This window comes from Vombatus ursinus, unplaced genomic scaffold, assembly GCF_900497805.2.
Source record: "Vombatus ursinus unplaced genomic scaffold, bare-nosed wombat genome assembly UNPS02014817.1, whole genome shotgun sequence".
NCBI classification, from domain to species: Eukaryota; Metazoa; Chordata; class Mammalia; order Diprotodontia; family Vombatidae; genus Vombatus; species Vombatus ursinus.
Window position 1 is genome coordinate 1,369,828 of NW_020954595.1, and position 22,039 is coordinate 1,391,866.

Consider the following 22,039-nt stretch of genomic DNA (forward strand, 5'->3'; position numbering starts at 1 on the left):
TGATGGTGATGGTAATGATGGTGATGATGGTGGTGGTGGTGGTGATGATGATGGTGATGATGGTGGTGATGGTAATGGTGGTGATGATGATGATGGTGATGGTAATGATGGTGATGATGATGATGATGGTGGTGGTGGTGGTGATGATGATGATGGTGATGATGGTGGTGGTGATGATGATGATGGTGATGGTGATGATGATGATGATGGTGATGATGGTAGTGGTTATGATGTCCGTCCTCCACCCACTCCCCCATCCCCCTTGCAGGAGCCCTGTGTTTTCTTTCTCTGCAGTTGGGCCATCCAGATGTCCATGTGTGTTGCAGAAATCATAGTTGGGTATCTGAGCTCCAGGATACAATTTCATTACAAGCCGCTAGCATCAAGATAACTCCAGTTTCTTGGCCCACCCTCCCGGAGGTGGGAGTGGGGAGTCGGCTGGCAATTGGTGTCTCATGTTAGAGACGTGTGTATGCTTCCTCCCCTGACCAGTTGCATGTTAAACACGCTTGCTGTTGCCCCAGTGGAGTGGAAACGAGCCTTGCCCTGGGCATGGTTTTTCCATGGTTTTCCTTCCTCCCTTTCTTGAGGGCTCTCACACTCGGGGGGATCTGCAGATAAACGTCCTCAGACACATTTATCCGCATTAGAGGAAGCGTGAATTTTTAGATGCCATTACTGTGGAAGGGGATTACCGAGAATAAGACTTGAGTATGCTGGAGAACAGGATATTCCGCAGGAGGCTTAAGCCCCTCCGTTGTGGGGCAGACTCTGTAATTACAGGGGAAATCTGCTGGAGTTGTCCCCATTAAAGCAGAAATACAGAACCGGGTGCGTTGCCTGGAGGCCCGAGCGCAGGCCTTGAAAGCCTGCATTTTAGGGCCCGTCACTCATATCCTGAGCAAGGCAAAGCTGGGGAAGCAATGAAGTATTTTCTCATTAAGTGCAATGGTTTATTCCTTCTCTCGGTCGTTATCCTTTGGAACAAGAAACCTGTATTTTTGGCTTTGGGGAACCTCTTCTCTGTTGTGGCTTTGATGGTTTCTTTATGAACCAGGTTGTCTGGGGAAAAAGTTTCCTACCAGAGCAGGATGTGAAGTCGGTTCCAGCTGGAACCGCTCCCCGCCGCCATTCTCCAAGTGTCTGGGGGAGACTGTTGTTTTAACTGGCAAACCCAGAAGGAGGGGCTGCTCCCAGACCGCTGGAGAGTGAGCAAGGTTCTGTAACCTGACGGGAAAGGATGTGGACATGAGCTTCCAGAGGGCAATGTGGCGGGGCTTTCTTAATGGTGTCAAACCAAGCACAGTTCGAGGAGGGGGTCCCCGTCAGGATGCACGGTTTGGGAGGGAGCCAGGGTCCTCAGTTCCCTTCTAAGCCAGATTCCAAGAAGGTACTACCTTCTGTGACAGGGCTTCCTAACCTGGGCTCCACAGACCCCCCCCAAGAAGGCTCCAGATACAGATTAATCTCGGGGTACCAGGGAGCTTGGGGGAACACCTTCTGTGTTCACTGACCTCTAACAGAAAGTTAGCGTTTCCTTCGATTATTTATAATCCTTCTTCTGGGAAAGGCTGTATCTCTCTCTCTCTCTCTCTCTCTCTCTCTCTCTCTCTCTCTCCTCTCTCTCTCACACACACACACACACACACACACACACACACACACACACACGCACACACCCTTAGACTACATAAAGGTTTTGCTGATCCCTGAATCCCTTTGTATTCACTTCATACATGTGTTAAATATGCTTAATATATGTGCTTAACATATGAATATATTGTCTCCTCTTCCTGATGGCAGGGATGGTTTAATTTCTGTCTTGGTAGCCTCCACAGTGCCTGGCACTTGGGAGATAATTGCTTGATTGATGGGCAAAGGCCACAAGAAACTGGGGGTGCTTAGCCTGGGGATGGAGGCAATTAGAGAAAGGAATAATATGCAGGTTGTCTTCAAGTAGTGGTTGGAAAGGCTGTGTTGTGTCAGAAATGAGGAGACCTATTCCCCTGGTCCCACAGAATGGAACACGGAGCATCAGGGGAAGTTCTAAAGGGTGTGTTCCTAGGAGGCTGCAATGCCCATCAGGTGATGGGCTGCCTGGAAGGGGCCACACCGCGGCTTCCAGCAGAAGCTGGTGGCCCACTTCCTGGGTGTGCGTGGAAGGGGATTCTGGTTGTGGTGTACGAGCTGAGCCGAGATGTCTCTGGGGCCTCTTCCAGGCCTCCCGGGGCTGAGGTTCTTGTGCTAAAGGGAGAAACTGGACCTCAAAAGCTCCTTAGTTTTCCTCAGTGTCATATTCTCTATTTTTTTCTGTAGGGAGTGGTACCAGTCAGCAGGAACAGTGGAATGCCTAATGTCACCTTTAAATATGACAGTAAGTAACCAGCTTGCCTTCTAAAAAATAAAATAACATGAAACCCTGCAATGAAGTTGTTTGATCATTTTTCAGTCGTGTCTGGCTCTTCACAACCCCGTTTGAGGTTTTCTTGGCAGAGATACTGGAGTGATTTGCCATTTCCTGTGCCAGCTCATTTTACAGATGAGGAAACTGAGGCAAACAGGATGAAGTGACTTACGCAGGGTCACCCAACTAGTTGTCTGAGGCAGGATTTGAACTCAGGCCCAGCGCCCTAACTACTTTAGCGCCACAGTGCTTCTCTTTCTGGCCGTAGACATTAATCAACAGTGATTCTATCAGGTGCTTTGAAGATGACATTGTTAGCCAAGGGTAAAAAAAAAAGAGTAAAAAAGATTGTTGAGCTTTTTAGAGGTTGCATCTGAGCTTCAGGATTCCATGGTGCACTTTACCAGTCAACTAGAGTATGGAAGCTTAGCTAAATCCCTGTGTCTCCGTTTCTCCTTGTAGATGATTTTTTTTAACATTGTCAGTGAGAGTTGAAGAAGCTTGACTGGACCTACGAAATAGGCAGTGAGATAATAATAACCCATCACTCGCCGACAGGCCCCAAGAATGTTGCTTTCAAGGCATAGTGAAAAGATTGAGTCTCGAAGTGGGAGGACCTGGGTTTCAATGATGGCTTGGCTTTGCCACGTGCTGCTGGGTGGTCTTGGACAAGTCACATACCTTTCCAGGCCTCACTTTCTTTATTGTGTCATCCAATCCTGAGGCATATGAGCAGAGCAAATCTAACTTGTGGCTGGAAGCTTTTCTCGGGTCTCCCTAGTTCTGTACCAGGAGATGGTCTGAGTGTCTGGTCCAGATTTTAGCCACGTGGGTGAAGTCTTACTAGCTATGTGATCCTGGACAAGCCACTGAACATCTCGGCCTCAGTTTCTTCATCTTTAAAATGGGGATAATATCACCTACCTCAGGATTATTGTGAGGATCAATTGAATAATAAATGTGAAGTACTTTGCAAACCCTAAAGGGATAATTAAATGTTACCTATTACTGTTATTAGTTAGTAGTTCCCCAGAATATTCCCTTTAGCAAACAGGTCATGGAGTCATACCTTCTTTTTGGTTTTTTCTTTTTGGTGAGGCAATCAGGGTTAAGTGACTTGCCCAGGGTCACACAGCTAGTAAGTGTCAAGTGTCTGAGGCCAGATTTGAACTCAGGTTCTACCTGACTCCAAGGCCGGGGCTCTATCCATTGCACCACGTACCAGCCCCAGGAGTCATACCTTCTTAAGACTTGCTAGCTAGCCCCCTGGCTTGCCACGTTCACTTATTTGACTCAGTCCCCAAATTTCTTCCTGAAAAGTTCATGAAATCCAGCTGTTTTTGTCTGCTCTGTGATATGGAAAACTAGGGTGTGGGGTGGGGATCAGTGTGAATAATTGCTACTCGAGTAAAGGATTAGTCATAAAAACGTAACACTCCACACCAAGAAACCCAGACTGAGCACATGAGAGCCTCTCAGCCCTGGCACTCTTAGCAGCTGCCCCGCCCAGTGCTGCCCACCCCCTCCTCTAGGGATGGTAATGTAAACCCCAAGGGGTCAATAACACTAAAGCTCCCATATACGATTTCCCTCCGTGTTATCCCCGTGACGTCATAGCTGGGCATTGGAAACACATGTTTTTAAGTCTGGCAGAGTTGCCCACCTCCAGAGATGCCCCTTCCCTAGCCATGGTTCTGTAGGATTTCAGTAAAACGAATCTGGGGGATTTTTGAGAATTTTAATTGTTCTCAGTAGTGTACTCGAGAACCACAATAATGTAAATGAAAATAGTAGCAAGAGAAAGTTGAACTCTGAGTAACTGTAAAGCCTGGTCTCAGGACTGGAGGAATGGTCATAAAACACCGTTCCTTCCTCTCTGTGAAGAGAAGGGGGACCCCAGGTAGAGAGGGCTGAATACACTTCCAGATAACAGTCATCGTGTCCGTTGCTTCTGCCTAACTTTTTCATTGTTGTTTTCCCAGGGGGAGGGTTCACATTCACGCGTAAGCAGTGGTCTCTCCAAATAACACTAAAAACAAAAGGCACCGATAAGATGCCATTTAAAAAAATTAATTGTTCTCATTCTATACTTTATTTTAGACTGTACAACTTACTTGAATCCAGTGGGAAAACATGTGATTGCTGATGTGCAGAATATCACCATCAGCCAGTATGCCTGCTATGACCAGGTGGCCATCACCGTGCTTTGGACAGCGGGTGCCCTGGGTAAGTGGAGAAAACATTGGTCGCACGTTTTGCCCGTATGACTTTGGTAGATGACATCCAGGCAACGATCAGTAGGGAGATGATGATTGATAAGCCGAGTTGTGTCCATGAAACTGGCTGTTTTCCAGACCTCCCCTGGCATTAGAACCTTGTTTCTGGATCCTTTTGAGAGAACCGTAGAAGGAAGTCTTTCTCTGTGAGTAAAGGCCAGTTAGCTGAGATCCCGAGTCTTATTAGGAAAAAGAATGCTTGCATTTCGTTGTGAGTTGGCTCATCTCAGTTGTGGTCAGTAAAATAAGATGCGGGTGAATTGGAAGAAAGAACTCTTGTTGAATAAGCAGTGGGGAGGAAGGGGCACACTTTTTTTTGAAACGTTGTTTTATGAACATCTGTCGATTTTACCAATATTGCTCAGAAAGGGTTATGGCGGGTGATTGATGCGTGTACAGCCCTCTATGGTCTCTTAAGAGCAATAAAGGAAAATTACATGGAGCTTTTAGAAATATTTACAGAGGGCTTGGTGGAGAATGCCTTGGTGGCAACTTGGCTTGAAATTAGGCTCTTAACTATGGAGTTGAGCTCAATTTTGTATGAAAGGTACATGGTTTGGTATTACCAATAACCTTGCCTCTTATTATTGATATAGTTCCCAGGCATGTTATTTAATTAGGATCCTTCCTTTGCAGAATCTCAGAGACCTTTGAGGCCACTTAATCTAATTTACCTTAGGGAAAATCCCCTCTACAGAATTCCCAACAAGTGGTCAATCCAACCTTACTAGAAAACTGCTAATGATTGGGAATCCCGTTCCACTCCAGGATAGTTAATTACCAAAGGCTTGAAAGTCTCTCTCTTTAAATACAGTCAGAAAATGTAGTTTTCTTCTAAAGAATAAAAGCTTAAATTTCTCTAGCACTCAAAGGTTGGCAAATTGCTTTCTACTCAACAACCCTGTGAGGTAGATAGTGCTCGTGATATTATCTCCATTTTACAGATGAGGAAACCGAGGCTGCAAGGCATAGAATGACCAGCCATGACCACAGAGCTAGTTAATATCTGGCTTGGGATACAAAGTCCTATCTCCTGGCTCCAAGCCCAGTGCTTTATCCACTCTGCAGTGGGATATAGCCAGGACGCTCCTGCTAATGGTGCTGCTAGACAGAAAGCCATTTATATTTACTTCTTATTAATTTTTTCCCCATATAACCTTAGGATACATGCAGACACCTACATATAAACACAGATTTCCTTACAGAGTTCTAGAATAGAGGGTCTCCAGCTTGGCAGCCTATGGACCCCTTCTCAAAATGTTTTAAAATGGCAACTGGGTGACTCAGTGGATAGAGCAGTGGGCCTGGAATCAAGAAGACCTGAGTTCAAACCCTGCCTCAGACACTTAACTGGCTCTGGGACCTTGGGCAAGATACGGAATCTCTGTCTGCCTCAGTTTCATTGTCTGTAAAATGGGGATAATAACAGCACCTACTGACTCCAGGTTAAGAACTCTAGGCTTAGAGGCTTAAAAGGGATGGATATTGTGATAGTTCAGATCCCTGCTCAGGCACTTACTAGCTTTGTGACCCTGGGACCTCCTCAGCCTCAGTTTCCTTGTTGGTAAAATAGGGAGTTGGACCCTAGCCTCTAAGGTCCCTTCTGTCTCTAAATCTGTGATCCTGTGAGTAACCCCCACAAAGGAAGGATGGAGATGCGACGACCCCTCCCCTCACTGGCTACGAGGACTAAGCATTATGGCCATTGGGGTTGGCATAGCCCAGTGAGAAGAAGAGTTAGGGATCTGGCTTGAAATCCCAGTTCTGTTCGCTCCTACCTGCGTGACCTCAGACAAGTTAGATTATCTCTCTGGGCCTCAGTATCCTCATGTGTAAAATGAGCACCTGAACTAAATGACCTCCAGGGACCATCTGTCTCTGAGTTCCTTTGATCCGGCGGCATAGGATGGGAGAGCTTGACAGGACATGATAGAGGAAGAAAAGGGCCTTTCCTATCACATTCCCACCCCGGTTAATTGCATGCTGTGCAGTTACTTTAGCGGTAAGAAAAGCCCTATGCCTGCCTCTAGAGGCGTGCACGCAGGTTCAGCTGGTTTCTTTATCCTGGGAGTGTGTGCGAATGTGAACCTCTTGCTTCTCTTCTTACGCTTTGAGGAGCCGTGATTATATCCACGTAGGCATTCTTTCCACTCAGTGGAAATCTTGAGGGGGCATGTGGAGTTACTGTGCCACCCCTCCCCCAAGGAAATCCATTACCCAGTGATGGGATATGGGGATGGGTCTCTCTGAGCGTGGCCAGGATGGTCCTTGGGCTTCAGACACAACAAAATTTCTGGGGGCTAGATAGATGCCAATGGATGGAGCCCGCTACTGGGTCTGCCCTAGAAGCCTCTCCACTTTACTCTCTGCTGTCATAGTGTTGGAGGACTCAGGACCCCCACTCCCTCCGGAAGCTAATCAGGTGAATATTCAGAGTAGATTGAAAAGAGTAGGGGGGGCAGCTAGGTGGGGCAGTGGTTAGAGTAGGAGGACCTGAGTTCAAATTTAGACTCAGACACATGATACTTATTAGCTGTGTGACCCTAGGCAAGTCACTTAACCCCGATTGCCTCAGCAGAAAGGAAGAAAGAGAAAAGCATATCGGACTGTTTCTTCAGGAATTTCAGATCAGACAGCAGAGCTTGTTTGCCTGGGATCAGGTGTCCCCAGGACACAAAGCCTGGTGTGTTTGTTCACCTTGGTGGGGATCTGAGCTTAATCCTTGGGGAAGCATGTAGTGAGGCGTGCCACGGGAGCTCAGGTGACAGTGACCCCTCTTTCCTGGCCTCTGTAGGTTGGCATCTTACACTTGGGGCCCTCTGAGTGGTCTGTTAAGAACATTTACCAGCTGAATTCTGAATGTCTTTTTCATGAAGAATTACAGAAAAAAACCATCGTGTAAAAATCACATAGGCAGCTAGATAACATGCCGGATAGAGCACTAGACCTGGAGTCAGTCAGGAAGACCTGAGTTCAAATCTGACCTCAGTCACTTACTAGCTGTGTGACTCTGAACAAATCACTTAACCCCCCCGTGCTTCTGTTTCCTCATCTGTAAAGTGGAAATAATATCACCTACCTCAGGACTGTTGTCAGGGTCAAACGAGATAATATATGCAAGTGCTTTGTAGACCTTCAAATGCTGTATGAATGCTCGCTATTCTTATTATCCCAAGTCACTTGATCTTGGGTTCTAGAAACCTCTAATCACTAGATCACAGATTAATAAAGGTCTGGTGAACTGTCAGCCAAATCAAGCTGAATCCTGCTACCCAAATACTGTTTTTCTAAAGTAATATTCTTAGTAGAGGAACGGAACCTAAGGCAAGCATTTCAGTATAAAAAGTGACAATGGGGTGGGGGTGATCCAGAAGGGAAGAGGAGCCTGCTTTTGGGGGGGAGAGAAGGGAAAGGCGTGTGCAGCCTTCACACCAATTTCCATTTCCTCATTATGGGTGGCCTGGATTTGAATCTGCTCCTTATATCCACCTGACCTTGGGCAAGTCACTGTCTCTGTGCATCTCAGTTACCCCTCTGTACATTGGGCTGGGACGTGGACTTGTGGTATGTCAGATTTCTTCAATATTGAATATTGAAATCATATTCAGAACATTCTGCCTAGAAGCCCAGCCCTTTGTCTCCTTTACCTTTCCCCCAGCCCTGTGCCCCTCACCCCCCATCCCATCTCTCCTTCCTTCCTCTATTCTACTTCGTCAGCTAAAGTAACAACTCCTTTAACTCTGATGTGTGAGGGGTGAGAGATGCTTGGGACGGGGCAGTGGCCGCGTGCAATCGTGGAGCAGGACACGTGCTCAGAAGTAACCGGTTTTGCCTTTAATGGGAGCCTTTGGTTTTCCCGCAGGCATCGAATTCCTAAAAGGATTTCGGGTCATCCTGGAGGAACTGAAGTCAGAGGGGCGACGGTGCCAGCAGATGCTCCTGAAGGACCCCAAGCAGCTCAATAGTAGTTTTAAAAGAACCGTAAGTTGCATGTCAGTGACAGTGTGGCCTTGTCAAGAGAAAGGACGGGCCTATGGAGTCCCACCAGGCTATCCAGAAAGAAGCAATTAAGACAGCCGAGTGAGCTGCCTCTGTCCTCCTGGGCACACGCCTCAGCACCCCTTCTTTGCCAGTGATCACAGAGCTCTAACGAGGGTGAGGCAGCTGAGGCTTTGCACCGAGGTGCTAAATTTGGAGGAGGCTCACAGCGTTCTGAGGCCCTCGGTGGAGCAAAAACTTTAGAGATTAGCACCTAGGTAGCAAGAATAATCATTAAAATAGGAAGCTACCTGATGCTGGGCAAGAGTGAGGATCCTCCCCATTGCCCAAGAAGTGGCCTTGCTGTGATGCCTTGGCATCTTTTTCTTTGCCGCTTCTTCAAGTCAACACAAATCGTATTTATCCTGGGTACAAAATTCTTAATGTTCTTATTGCAAAGCATAAGGGTGTTTCCAGTATGGTTTGGGGAGAAAGAAAGGCTGTGTATGTGATCATTTGAACTATCGTGTTAATAATTGATGCATCTTACTGCCCCCAAACTAATAGCAGTCTTGGCGCCTGACTCGATTTGTTAAGAGGTGTTTAGGATAAAGACCAGAAGTTGGTCTGGACCTCTCCGGGATGGGGGGTGGGGGCCACAGATGGCCCATCTCCATCATCTGTGAGAAGCTCCCCGTGATGGGTCCCAGCCAACACTGGCTGCGTGACTCACTGAATTAGCTCCCCCAGCCTGCTTTCTCTCCTTTCTTCCAGGGCATGGAATCTCAGCCTTTTCTGAATATGAAATTTGAAACTGACTACTTTGTCAAGATCGTCCCCTTTCCTTCCATTAAAAATGAAAGTAATTACCACCCCTTCTTCTTCCGGACTCGACGTAAGTACGGCCTGCCCCCAGTGTCCACGGAGGGTCCTTTTGGGGGTGGTAGCCAGCAACACGCCCCCCACCGCCTCATGAAGCACTCTGGAGAACAAGCCTGCACCCAGGACTGATCCCCAGAGTGAGGGTGGAGATGGGCTCTCTGTTCCAAGGCAAAGGGCTCATGGCAAAGAATAGAGGGCCAGGAGCCAGTGAGCTAACGTAGGAACCTCCCCACTGTTCAGTCCGAGGATGGGGTTCTTCCGTTCGGAATGTGGGGTTCAGCTGGACTGTTATTGGAGGGTGTGACAAAAGTGTGCATATGGATGGGTTAGGGGGTGTCCTGGACGGCTCTTAATAGATTCTTGTACTCATGGATCTGGAGAGCGGTTTCCTCATGGTATCTCCCTATACCACTTAAATTACCCATCCAAATCACCCCTCCACCTAAATGAATGAATGAATGAATGGAGAGGAGGGAGGCATCTGGTCTTGGGTTCACAAAGTCCGGCCTCTGACACGCACCCTCTGCAGACCACGGGCCTCGGCCAGTGCTCTTAGATTATAAGAGTCACTGATCTGCTCTGGAGAGTTTCCTCAAGTTTGGTTGGCATGCATTTATGCAGAGCCAGTGTTTGTCTGCAGTGGGCTAAGGGCTGAGGTTACAGAGGAAGGCAAAAAATAGCAAAAAAAAAAAACCCCCAAAAACCTTGGGCAGCTGGGTGGTGCAGTGGGTAGAGCTCTGGCCCTGGAGTCAGAAAAGCCTGATTTGAAATTTGGCCTCAGACACTTAGTAGCTGCGTGACCCTGGGGAAGGCTTACCCCCTCTGTGCATAGGCAATTCTAAGGCATGGAGGTGTTTGTATGAGGCAATGTTTGTAGGAGGTACTTTTTTTCTTCTGACGTAAAATTGTGTTGAGATTGTTGCTATTATAAGATGTAATAAATCACTAGTACTTGTACCTTTGGTTGTGTCCAGTCCTATGGGATTGTAAAATGCCTGTCACTAATTTTGTGGTACCTAATATTCACGTTATTACAAGTGGCAAATAAATATTGCTTCAGTTAAACCAAAAAAGGGTGGAGAATGCTAGATTTGGAGTCAGGAAGATCTGACTTTAAATTCCACCTTGGCTGTGTGATCCTGGGTAAGGCACTTTACCCTCAGCCTCAGTTTCCTCATCTGAAAAATGGGAAGAATAATAGTATCTACCTCATGAGGTTGCTGTGAAAATCAGGAGAGAGAATGCAGGTAAAGCCATGTGCAGGCTCAGCGCTCGATATAATGGTTTTGTCTGACTTTCTGTGGCCCCATTTGGGGTTTTCTTGGCGGAGATACCAGACTGGTTTGCCATTTCCTTCTCCGACTCATTCTACAGATGAGGAAACTGAGGCAAACAGGGTTAAGTGACTTAGCCAGGGTCACACAGCTCATAAGCGCCCAGCCCTCCATTTGCTATGGTGCCACCTTGCTGTGTTAGAGGCCCGCAGAGCTGAGGTGACCCGCCCTGGGGCACACAGATCTAATTAGAGGCGGGATTTGAACCCAGGCCTTTCTGGCTCCAAGCCCAACAATTTTATTCACCACTACATGCTTCCCTCTCCATATTATTTAATCTTATTATGCCAGTTATTTCATATGCCGTCCCCAAAAGATGATCAGATCTTTGTGGGGAGAAACGTCCTAATGTCTTTATATCTTTCACAAAACCTTGCACAGCAATACACTCAAATGTTTGTTGAATGAATATATGAAAGCAGTTTGTTTTCACCTGCACAGTGAGATGCTGGTAGCAGGTAAATGACTGATTGAATTTTTTTATTTTTCTTTTCACTTGATAGCGTGTGAATTGCTGCTCCAGCCGGACAACCTGGCCTGTAAACCTTGTAAGTAGAATCGCTAACGGCCCCTCGCCTGACCCGTGTGCAGGAATTCATCGGTTGGGGCCGGGTGGCTGCTGGGCGGGGCTCATTCTCCCTCCCCCCTCTCCGCAGTCTGGAAGCCCAGGAACCTCAACATCACCCAGCAGGGGCTGAATATGCAGGTGTCCTTCGACCACGCCCCCCATAACTTCGGGTTTCGCTTTTACTATCTTCACTACAAGCTCAAGCACCAAGGTCCCTTCAAACGAAAGACGTGCAGGCAGGTAAGCCCAATGAAGGACGTCCATCTGACTCAGGGAAGCATTTGTTGGGGGCAGCTAGGGGGCGCCATAGTGCCCAGAGCACCTGGTCTAGAATTGGGGAGACTCATCTTCTTGAGTTCAAATGTGGCCTCGGACGCTTACTAGCTGTGTGACCCTGGGCAAGTCACTTCCCCCTGTTTGCCCCAGTTTCCTCATCTGTAAAACTAGCTGGAGAAGGAAATGGTAAACCGCTCCAGGATCTCTGCCGAGAAAACCCCACAAGGGATCATGAAGAGTTAAACATTACCGAAACGACTAAACAACAACAAAAGCATTTATTAAACACCTACTAGGTGCTTTGGGGATGCAAAAATAAATGGTCCCTGCCTTCAAGAAGCTTACATTCTGGGGAGGAGGGCAGTGTTGTATCACATAAACAGATAGGCAAATACTCAGATATCTACAGAGGTACACAGAAGAATTTCAAGATGGGCGTAGCACTAAGAACTGGGAAGGCCTCCCATCGGTAGCTTTGGAGGAAGCCAGAGACTCTGAAAGCCTGTGTCTCCTGCCTGTTTTTCATCTTCCAAGCAGATGGACCTAAATTAAAGCCTCATAAAGTGATAAAACTCCAATATGGGAGGGCCCAATATGGGAGACCCAAAGGGCCCCCACCCCTGCCCTAATTTATTCTCAGTGGTCTTCCCTTGGCCTCAAGTGAGAATATTCCTTAGAATTGACTATTTCCAGACGTTGGAGCTGGACGTGGCCAGGTAGGACAACTCAGCCCAAATGACCATGAGGTGAAGACTTGTTTGGTTGTTCTTCCAAAGAGAAATCTGGAGGCTCCCCCAACGGTGTTTGCTATGGGCACAGGGCGGGACGGGCCTTACGGATCTGGAGGAATCTTAGATACTCTTTTTAAGAAGGTAAATTTTCTAAATACATATTTTTATTGTATTGCAGGAACAAAATACAGAGATAACCAGCTGCACTCTTCAGAATGTCTCTCCAGGGGATTATATAATTGAGGTAAAAATTGCTGAAACTGTTCATTGGAGTCCAGGCAGACTAATGGGTTTAATCTTCTAAAATAAATATTTCTTCTCTCTTTTGTTTTCCATCACCCACCTTTCCCACTGTCCTCTTGCCCTTCCCTGTACTGCCCCACACCTTCTAATATTGTAAATGAAAAAAGTAAAGCAGATCTAAGCAGCCTATGTAAAAGGCAACGTTCCCCAGCCATTCTCCTCCATGTCTGCCTAGAAGGATTAAAAGGCGTCCTCTCCTGTCTCTTCTCTAAGGCCAGATCTCATCACTTTTTTTGCAGTTATAAGTAAATGAAATGAACTGGATGAGGAAATGGCAAACCACTCCAGTAATCTTTCCAAAGAAAATCCAAAAAGGGGTCACAGAGAGTCTGACTCAATGGAAAATAACTAAGCAACAACAAAACTTTTGCAAGGGGGCTTAATTTTAATCAGAAATGTCAGGCATCATGGCCTGGTGTCAGAAGAGTCAGACTGGTTGAAGACCTGGGTTCAGGTTCTGGCTTTGCTCCTTATTCGCCATGTAACAGTAGGCCCTCCTCTGGGTCTCAGTTTTCTCATCTTTAAAATGAGGGGATCGTGGCCTCAATGACCTCTACAGTCCAACTCTATATTTTTTTCTTCTATATAGATTTTCCTAGTCTTAGAAATGTTAGATTTTGGCTGATACGCAGTTGTTCTGTGAGTCAGGGGTTTCTTGACTTGGTGAAGGCAATGTGGTTTTTTGAATTTGGACTTTCTTCCAGCCACAGAAAACTGTGGAAAGCATTTCCTACTTAATTTGTAGAAGGGTAATAGACCCAGGAGGGGGAAGGAAGTTCCCACATGGATGAGAACCATGTGTCCTCAAAGGCTTGCAGCCTTGTTCTGAGATAATACACCAAAGGTGGACCTTTTGTGGGCTTTTCTACTTTCTTCATCTGTCAAATGATGGGCTAATCAGGTGTCATGCTCTCGGTAAAACTCACAGAGTACAGCCCTCACCAGATTAAAATGTAATTGGGAAATGTTAAACAAAATAAACAGAAATACGCTAGGACATAGATAAGATTAATTTGTGGTTTTCTAAGTCAGTGTGTGGTAGCAGGAGCATCATTTCTATGTGAGTTTGCCCACACTAGGCTCCGAGCTCCCTTCTTTTTCCAGTGGTCTCTATCATTCTGTTCAGGACTTAAACTCAGTGTCTGAATGACCTCCCAACACTTATCAACCAACAGTCTTGGTGTTTCCATTTCAAAAGCCCAACGCCCACCTCTTCTTCCTTTACCTGCCCCCACGTAATGGACATTTTCACCCTCCTCATTTTCATCCTGGCTAAGATGACTGTTTATTTTCAGGCTCTCAATTCACTTGGGCACAGACTGGGAGGGAGAAGCTATGATTTTCAGAACTGGATAATGGAGTTTATTAAGATGAGGCTTCTCTCCCTTCTAGCTTGTGGATGACACAAATACCACCAGAAAAATGATGCATTATGCCTTCAAGCCAGGTAAGCAGTCTCTTCTCTCGGAGGAATCCTGCTTTGGGTCCCTAGAAGACAAAGCATCTTAGGTGTTCTGAGCCTGCCCCACCCCTTGGATCACCCTTGAGAAATATCCACCAAACCCCATTTGGTTTTTGGAAAGATTTTGATACTTACTACATGCATGACCTTGGGGAAGTCACATTCCATCTGTAAACACAGGGTTGTCTGCTGGGGCACGTGTCTGCCTTGGCTTCCCTTCTGGCTCTGGACTTCTAAGACAATCTCCCCAAAGTTACCTGTGGTCTTAACAGATCCCCCTGGGGAGCTGTTTTGGTCCTGTATCAAAGAATTTGAAGGAGCTCTGTAAATCCTTTTGAATAAGTTGAAAGTAGCGCGGCACAGTAGAAAGGGCGATGGGTTTGGAGTCAGGGACCTGGGGTCAGATCCTGGCTCTGCCCCTTGCTTGGCCACTTCATCTTCTCTGTGTCTTTGTTTGCAAACTGAGGGTATGGATTTGATGGCCTTTCTGGTCCTGTTCACCTCTAGCGCTTTGAGCCAATAGGTAAAAATGTTGCCAACTATTTTTCAAGGGAGTGGGGAGTCCTAATAATAACAACAACAATAGCGGTGGTGGGGCCTGATGTTCACAGATGCGCTTAAAGATTTGCAAAGTCCCTTATCTCATCGATTTTTATTAAAATCATTACATTATTGTCATTATTATCTCATTTGATGCCCATAAGATCCCCATCCGATCCCCATCCCTCTTCTGCAGATCAGAAACTGAGGCTGAAAAGTTAAATGTGTTTCCTAGGGTCATAGCCAGTGGCTGAACTCATGTCTTCTAACGCTGAGTCCACTCTGCCATCTGGTGGCCTCAAGTGGGATAGCGGAGTTCGTCTGATTGTGGGAGCTAGCTTAACCCAGCCATTTAGCACACTGAGTCTCGTCGTCTTCATCTACAAAATTAGAACGATGAGGATGAGGATGATAATGGTGATGGCATTGATGGTGATAATTATAGTGATATAATGATTGTGATCATAATGATGTTAATGATAGAATGATGACAATTACAGTGGTAATATAATGATGATTATAATGCTGGTGAAAACAATGTTGATTATAATGATGATAATTATAATGTCGATGATAATTGTGATGATGATTTTAATAATGACAGTTACTATAATGATGGTGATAATTACAGTAATGATGGTGATGATGATAATAACAATAACCACCACTTTCCCCACTGGTTTGTGAGGAGCTAAGTGCTCTGGGGGCCTGAAGGTCTTTAGAAAGTGGGTAGGCTTGATGGCGGTGGTGGTGCAGCCAAGGGCGGTCTCGCGCACATCTTCTCGGCAGCATGTCCGCTATCTGAGGGCTCTCTTCCCTTTTTGAACCCTAGTGCATTCTCCCTGGGCTGGGCCCATCCGGGCCATCGCCATCACGGTCCCATTGGTTGTCATCTCCGCCTTCGCAACTCTCTTCACCGTGATGTGTCGCAAGAAGCAGCAAGGTACGTCTTGGGTTGAGGCGCTGGGGGCGCTGGAGAGATCCCTGAGCTTGGTGGGCTGCCCTGGAGGTCAGCTGGCTGCTCGCTCGCCCTGGGAAGGCGCAGACGTCACTCAGCTTTGAGTTCCTTTTCAGAAGAGCAGGGACGGCCCTGTGGAGTAGATAGTAGGCCAGGCCTAGAGCCCAGATGACCTCAGCTTGAGTCCGGCCCCGACATACACTAGCTCTGTGACCGTGGGCAAGGCTCTTAGGCCGTCAATGCCACAGAGAGTCCTTTAAGACGTTCAGTTGCTGAGCTTTATTGGTGGAGAGAGTTTTCATACCTGAGATCCCAGGTCCAAACAAACTCAAACTGTGCACCATCCATCTCATGTGAGGAAAGTGCTGTGAAATTATAAGGCATGATGGAATATGAAGTGATCACCGTCATCAATTTAAAAAGTAGAATCCCAGTGTGTAGAGGTGGGGGGGCAGTGGACATGAAGTTGTGTATGTGCATTTGGGCAGACTTGCCTTTGTGGTTAGTTTGGTGGCTTATTGTTTTAAGAGAGTGTTCAGTAGGGGCCGGAGGGCTCAGTATCCCAGTAGAACACTGATGGTTTAAAAAAAAAAAAAAGCACCATGAACTTTTAAAAACGGGAAACACATTTGAAAATGAGAAGTCTGAGTGCCCCGCAGCCTAGTTTTGTGTCTAACACAGAGCTGGGTGTTCTACGTCCCAAGGACTAGAAGCACCTGGGGGATGTTTCCCTCTATTCCACCCCTCCCCACCCAGTGAGTTGCCAGTATCAGGCAACTATCCTTCTGCAACACCCTTGGCTCCCATTTCCTTCTCTCTACCCACTGGTAGTAACTTACATCAGACCTTAATTGCGTTTCCCCTAGGCTGTTATAATAGCCGCCCAGTCATCTCTTGGCTGCCTCCGACTCTTTAATCCACATTCATGTAGCTCCCAGAGTTACATTTCTAAGGTACAAGTCTGATCATGCCCCTCGGGAGAGTGCTCAAATGCCTTGAGTGGCCCACTATTGCCTCTAGGATAAAATACAGGCTGCCTAGCCTGACACTCAAGGCCTTCCATCGTCTGACTCTGGCTTATTTATTTAGCATGATTGCCCTTCCTGCATTGCACAAGACACATCAACCATCACTGAGTTTGGCACGTGTGTTGTCTCCACTTTCAGAAACTTCTTCAAAGCATAGCTCCAGTGTTATTTTCTTCCTGCAGCCCTCCCCTGGGAAGTGTTTTCTCCTGTTGCTAGTCTTTTTAGCACACCTTGTCTGGAAATTTCTTTGGCTTCTATTACTTTTAGCTAGGTGGCACAGAGTACCCAGCCTGGAGTCAGGAAGACCTGAGTTCAAATGCGGCCTCAGATACTTATGAGCTCTATGACCCTGGACAAGTCACTTACCCCTGTTGGCTTGTTTCTTCATCTGGGAAAATGAGCTGGAGAAAGAAAACCCCAAATGGGGTCACAAAAAGTCAGACACAACTGAAACAACTTGACAGCAACACAACTTTCTGCCTTTCTTTGTTTATTTGAATAGCTACGGTGCCTTCTCTCACCACCCGCAGGAAGAATTGAATTCAATAAATGTTTATTTAGCTTGTAATTAATAAGTAGCAGCATGGTCTAGGGGATGGAGAGCTGGTCTTTGAGAAAGGGCAACCTGGGTTCGAAGTCCCAGTTTTGGCACCTATTGGCTGGGTGACCACTGGGCAGGTCACTAGGAGAGCCCCAGGCAAAATATGCCGAGACTCTAAGCTGCAAAACTTATGTTGTAGTGTCTGCATTGGTCACGGGATTGCCTTCCCGGGAAACTCTATAGGCCAATGAAATCACAGGCTCGGACCAAAAAAAGGGCACGAAGGCACGGTCCTGTGGTGGGCCCCAGGATGCAAAAAAGAACTGGTCTCTGCTCTTCTTTAAAGAGGATGATAAAAATAAGAGCTAATATTTATATAAATACTTTAAGTTTGTGCCATTAAATTGTAAGCTCCTCGAGGGCAGGGACTGTCTTTTGCCACTTTTTGTATCCCCAGCACTTAGCACAGTGCCTGGCACATAGTAGGTGTTTAATAAATGTTTATTGATATTAAGGGAAAGAAGATTGGAGTTTTGATTTTGTTAGTATTAATTCTTACGTCAACCGTATGCTGTTCGTATCCCCATTTTACGAAAGAAGAAACTGAGGCAAACAGGTTAAGTGACTAGCTCAAGGTCACACAGCTAGTGTCTGAGGCCCCATTTGAACTCAGGTCTTCCTGATTCCAGCCCCAGCACTCTACCCACTATACCATCTAACTTCCTCTAGGCACAAAATCATGCTCTCTGATGAGGAAATACAAGATTATTTCAGGAGGGAGAGAATGCTGAAATGGAGAGGTGAGGAGATAGGGAGAGCATCAGAGTTGGCTTCCTAGAGGAGGTGACCCCTGTACTGAATTTTGAAGAAAGTTCCAAACTTTAAGAGGATGAGATGAGGGGGTGGAGAATGTAAGCTTCTGGAGGGCATGGACTGCTTCAGTTTTGCCTTTGTAACCCCAGTGGCTGGCATACAGTAGGTGCTTACTCAATGCCTTTTGCATTAAATGAAAGTGCAGTTGGATGGGGCAGCTGTGCAGTGGCGGTTGGCGTGATTAAAACGAGGTCCGGAGCTTCAGCTTCCTGTCAGCACAGACGCTGCTCATCCTGGCATGGGGGGAGTGGAGATTGAGCCAGTGTGGGAACCTTGGCCCCCATGTGACTGACTTCAGGGAAGAAAGGATTCCCACCTCGCACAAGTTCTCAGCCTGAAGGGGTTAGGGTAGAGAGTGGTGGGTGCCAGCGCCCTCTGGTGGTCAGTAGCTGTCTTTGCATTCTTTTCTGCTTTCAAGCCCAGCTGCCCTCTCCTCTACCTGCCAAATACACCAGCCCCTTAACCAGTGGGGATCATGTGAAGGCTTGTGGGGTGTGGGTGGAGGGATGCCTCTCACAGGGAGAAAAACCTGAGCTGTTTTCTCTTTTTTTAAAATACATTTCTATTGAGGTTTTCTTTCTTTCATCGCCATGATTTACCACCCTTCTTCTCCGTCCCGGAGACCTCCCATGTAACAAATAGTATTTTTAAAGATTAAAAAAAGAGGAAAAAAATGAGTATAACTGATCAATGCATGGAAAAAGTCTGAAAACACACGTATTATTCAACACGCACGGACAAGCTCTTGTGTTCTCAGTCCTTAGGGAAAGGAGAAGTGTTGCTGTTGGGTGCCAACTGTATCTTCTTTTTCAATTTAGAAAATATATATTCACATTTAGATGAGGAGAGCTCAGAGTCATCCACGTACGTGGCCACGGCCCCTGGGGAGAGGCTCCATCCTCGGCCCAAAGTGTTCATCTGCTACTCCAGCAAAGACTGCCAGAAACACATGACCGTCATCCAGTGCTTCGCCTACTTCCTTCAGGACTTCTGTGGCTGCGAGGTGAGCAATGCCACTGCCCCTGCCCAGCTGGGATCGGGGCGGGTGCAGCCTTCGCGGGAGGGACCTTCCTGAAATCACCAGTGCTGCGTACCCTTCTCTGAAAATAGCACCTTCTCGGGGAGGGCGGGAGATGTCTCATGCCAGGTGGGATCCAGAGTCAAACCAGGCAATGTCTGTGACGTACCTCGCGCTGTGTAAAAGTCAGTTGTTTCTTGTTGTTAGGATGATGGTGGTGGTTATTATCAATGAGAGGCAGCATGGATCAGTGAACAGAGAATTGGCTTCAGAGCCCCGTGAGACCTGGGTTCGATCCCACCTACGCAACGGCTGTGTGACTCTGGGCAAGTCACTCACTCTTTCCATGCGCAGGCAAACCCTGAGAGCCCAAGTTGTAGAGATGGCACCGATCCTGCCTCCTCCCCATGACAGACGCTCCTTCAGATACTCTAGCATGGCTCTCGCGTCCTCTTGAGTCTGCCCCTCTCTGTGTTAAACACTCTCATTTATCTAGAGCAGGGGCTCTTAGCCTGAGGCCTGTGAGCGTGGCTCTTTAAATATCTTGATGACTGACGTCTCGCTAGTTGTTTTCCTTTGTGGTGCCATCTGTCGTATCTCATGCATTGTATGACCATTATTCTAAGAAGGCATCCATTGGCTGTACCATACACCAAAGGGGCCGTGTCACGAAGAAGGGGAAAGATTCTTGGCTTGAAGTCGGTCCAGGCCCTTTTCACTGGACACTCTAAGTTGTCTGCTTCCCATCCTTAACTCTACCCTTCAAGACTGATTTTCCAGGAGCGTTGACTCGGGAAGATCTTGAAAGTCCTGGCCTGACATTGGTGTTTCCCTCTTAAAACTGTATGTAATAAGACTGCCCCCTTGTGTTCAGATAATTAATTACAAGGCTTGGCCATTTTCCTGTTTATTTTTGAGATCTTCTCCCCTCCTAGATTTGGTTTATGGAGCCCAGTCTGTGGCAGGGCTGAATTCCTTTTGGCCCCTTTCAGCAAACATTCCTTCCTCTTCCTCACCCCATCTGACCACCAAACACACACGGCCTCTTGACCTCCAGGCCTTGCATCATTAGCTCTCTGCATCCTGGGCAGCTGTTTCACAGATGTGTAGTGGGGGGTCACAGAGGGAGCCAGCCGGCGGTGGCCGGATCCCTGACCGGCTGTCTCTGCTCCTGGAGCAACGGCTCACAGCCCCCTGGATCTGGCAAGATTGTCATCACAGATTCACTTTTCCCCCTCCATTTTTGGGTTTTCATCTGACTTGTGTGAAAATAGCAAGAGAGAGAAATATACCCTAAGATAGCTCCGTGTTACTGAACATGTTGTGTCTTCTGCATGTAGAGGGAGCAGTGGGTGGAAGCTGTGCATTTGGGCTGTTAGTGGCCTATCTCTGGTCACAGTTTATTGTGGGAACAGAGACCGGGATCAGATCTTCTTTACCACCTCCTGCTGGAAAAGCAAACACAGGTGACTCCCGGTCATGCCTCTTTTTTCCTAAATACACACCATGAGGTACCACGACACAAGCATTTTCTGTATCCTGAAGGAATATGACAGTGTGGCATGGTGGCCTCAAGCCGTGAAGGCTTGGGTTCAAATCCTGCCTCTGTAACATCCTTGCTGTGTGACCCTGGACAAGTCTCTTGCTGTAAGTGCCCATCTGTAGTGAGAGGGGGACTTTCTTCATGAGGAGTTCCTAGAAGTCTAAGAAAAGTTGTCATAGTTAAATCAACATTTTGCATGTCAGTATGGGGACTCCCTCCATTGACTCAGATTGCAGCCCCTCTCTTGTCATTCCGAATGGTGTCTAGTTGAAAAAAAGCCATTACCCTGAGGCCAAGCTGAGGGTGAGGGTCTTCCACTGTAGCTCTGCCGAGGCTGGCCCTCAGACAACAGACAAACAGCATCCTAGATTTAGAGATGGGGGACTTCAGAGGGACGTCTACTCCAGCTTCTCATCTTTCATGTGTCAGAGAAATGACTTGACCAAGGCAGCATAGGAAGCCAGTGTCCGAGGCAGGACTCTAACTCCAAACACAGCCTTCTTCCCACCACGTGACACCACACTCAGAGCCTTTCCAGCTTGGCCCAGGCCTTTCCGAAGTTTGCATCGGGGGAGGGGGAGGGGAGGCAGCAACATTGTCTGGGAGTCTGGACATCGTGGAGGGGGTAGGGATCCCCTTGCCTGGAGGTCTTCGGCCAGGGGCTGGGTGACCCGCTGGCGGGGAGGGAGCCTTGCGCAGGTGTGAACTGGCCACGATTCAGACGGCCAGTGAAGTCCCTTCCAATTAAGTGATGTCAGCAAGTGACCCCGACCCCATCCATGTCTCTTCTTGTCTACTCCTGTTAGAATGTAAGCTCCTTGAGGGCAGGGCCTGTCTTCACTTTCTCTATTGATCATTCTAGTACTTGGCACAGTTCTTGGTGGATATTGAGCACTTAGGTTGGGTTTTTTGTTTTTTAATTAGCAGTCATTTATTTTCTCTCCCTCTTTTCCTCTCCAAAACAAACAAACAACAACCCAAAAAAAAAAAACCCCCACAAATAAGTATAGTCCAGCAAAACAAATGTTTTCACTGGCCATGTTGAAAAAAAATACGTACATACAGATATATATATATATATATATGTGTATATATATACACATACACATATTGATATCTAGATATCTATACCTATCTACATCTATCTCGATATCAAAGTAGATCCTGATATCGTTATAGGTATATTTCATCATACATCCTGTGCTGGACAGTTTTTATTTTTATTTTTTTCCACTGGATAGTTTTTTTTAACTCAAGTAGGTATTGATATCCAAGTTCAGGGTTGGCTTTCTTTGAAACATTCAGTAGTTTTCTGTCCAGGATC

The 22,039-nt window shown here is 46.9% G+C and overlaps 1 protein-coding gene across 1 annotated transcript in view; it reads left to right on the forward strand.

The window, feature by feature from the left end:
* IL17RD (interleukin 17 receptor D) overlaps positions 1–22,039 on the forward strand; it is a 79,454-nt gene that overhangs the window by 52,759 nt on the left and 4,656 nt on the right. The window contains exons 2-11 of the mRNA XM_027835933.1: positions 2,317–2,374; positions 4,505–4,630; positions 8,543–8,661; positions 9,433–9,553; positions 11,378–11,422; positions 11,531–11,682; positions 12,628–12,693; positions 14,145–14,199; positions 15,587–15,697; positions 18,973–19,157. Coding sequence (XP_027691734.1) covers positions 2,317–2,374; positions 4,505–4,630; positions 8,543–8,661; positions 9,433–9,553; positions 11,378–11,422; positions 11,531–11,682; positions 12,628–12,693; positions 14,145–14,199; positions 15,587–15,697; positions 18,973–19,157 — 1,038 coding nt within the window. The remainder of the gene's footprint in view (positions 1–2,316; positions 2,375–4,504; positions 4,631–8,542; positions 8,662–9,432; positions 9,554–11,377; positions 11,423–11,530; positions 11,683–12,627; positions 12,694–14,144; positions 14,200–15,586; positions 15,698–18,972; positions 19,158–22,039) is intronic.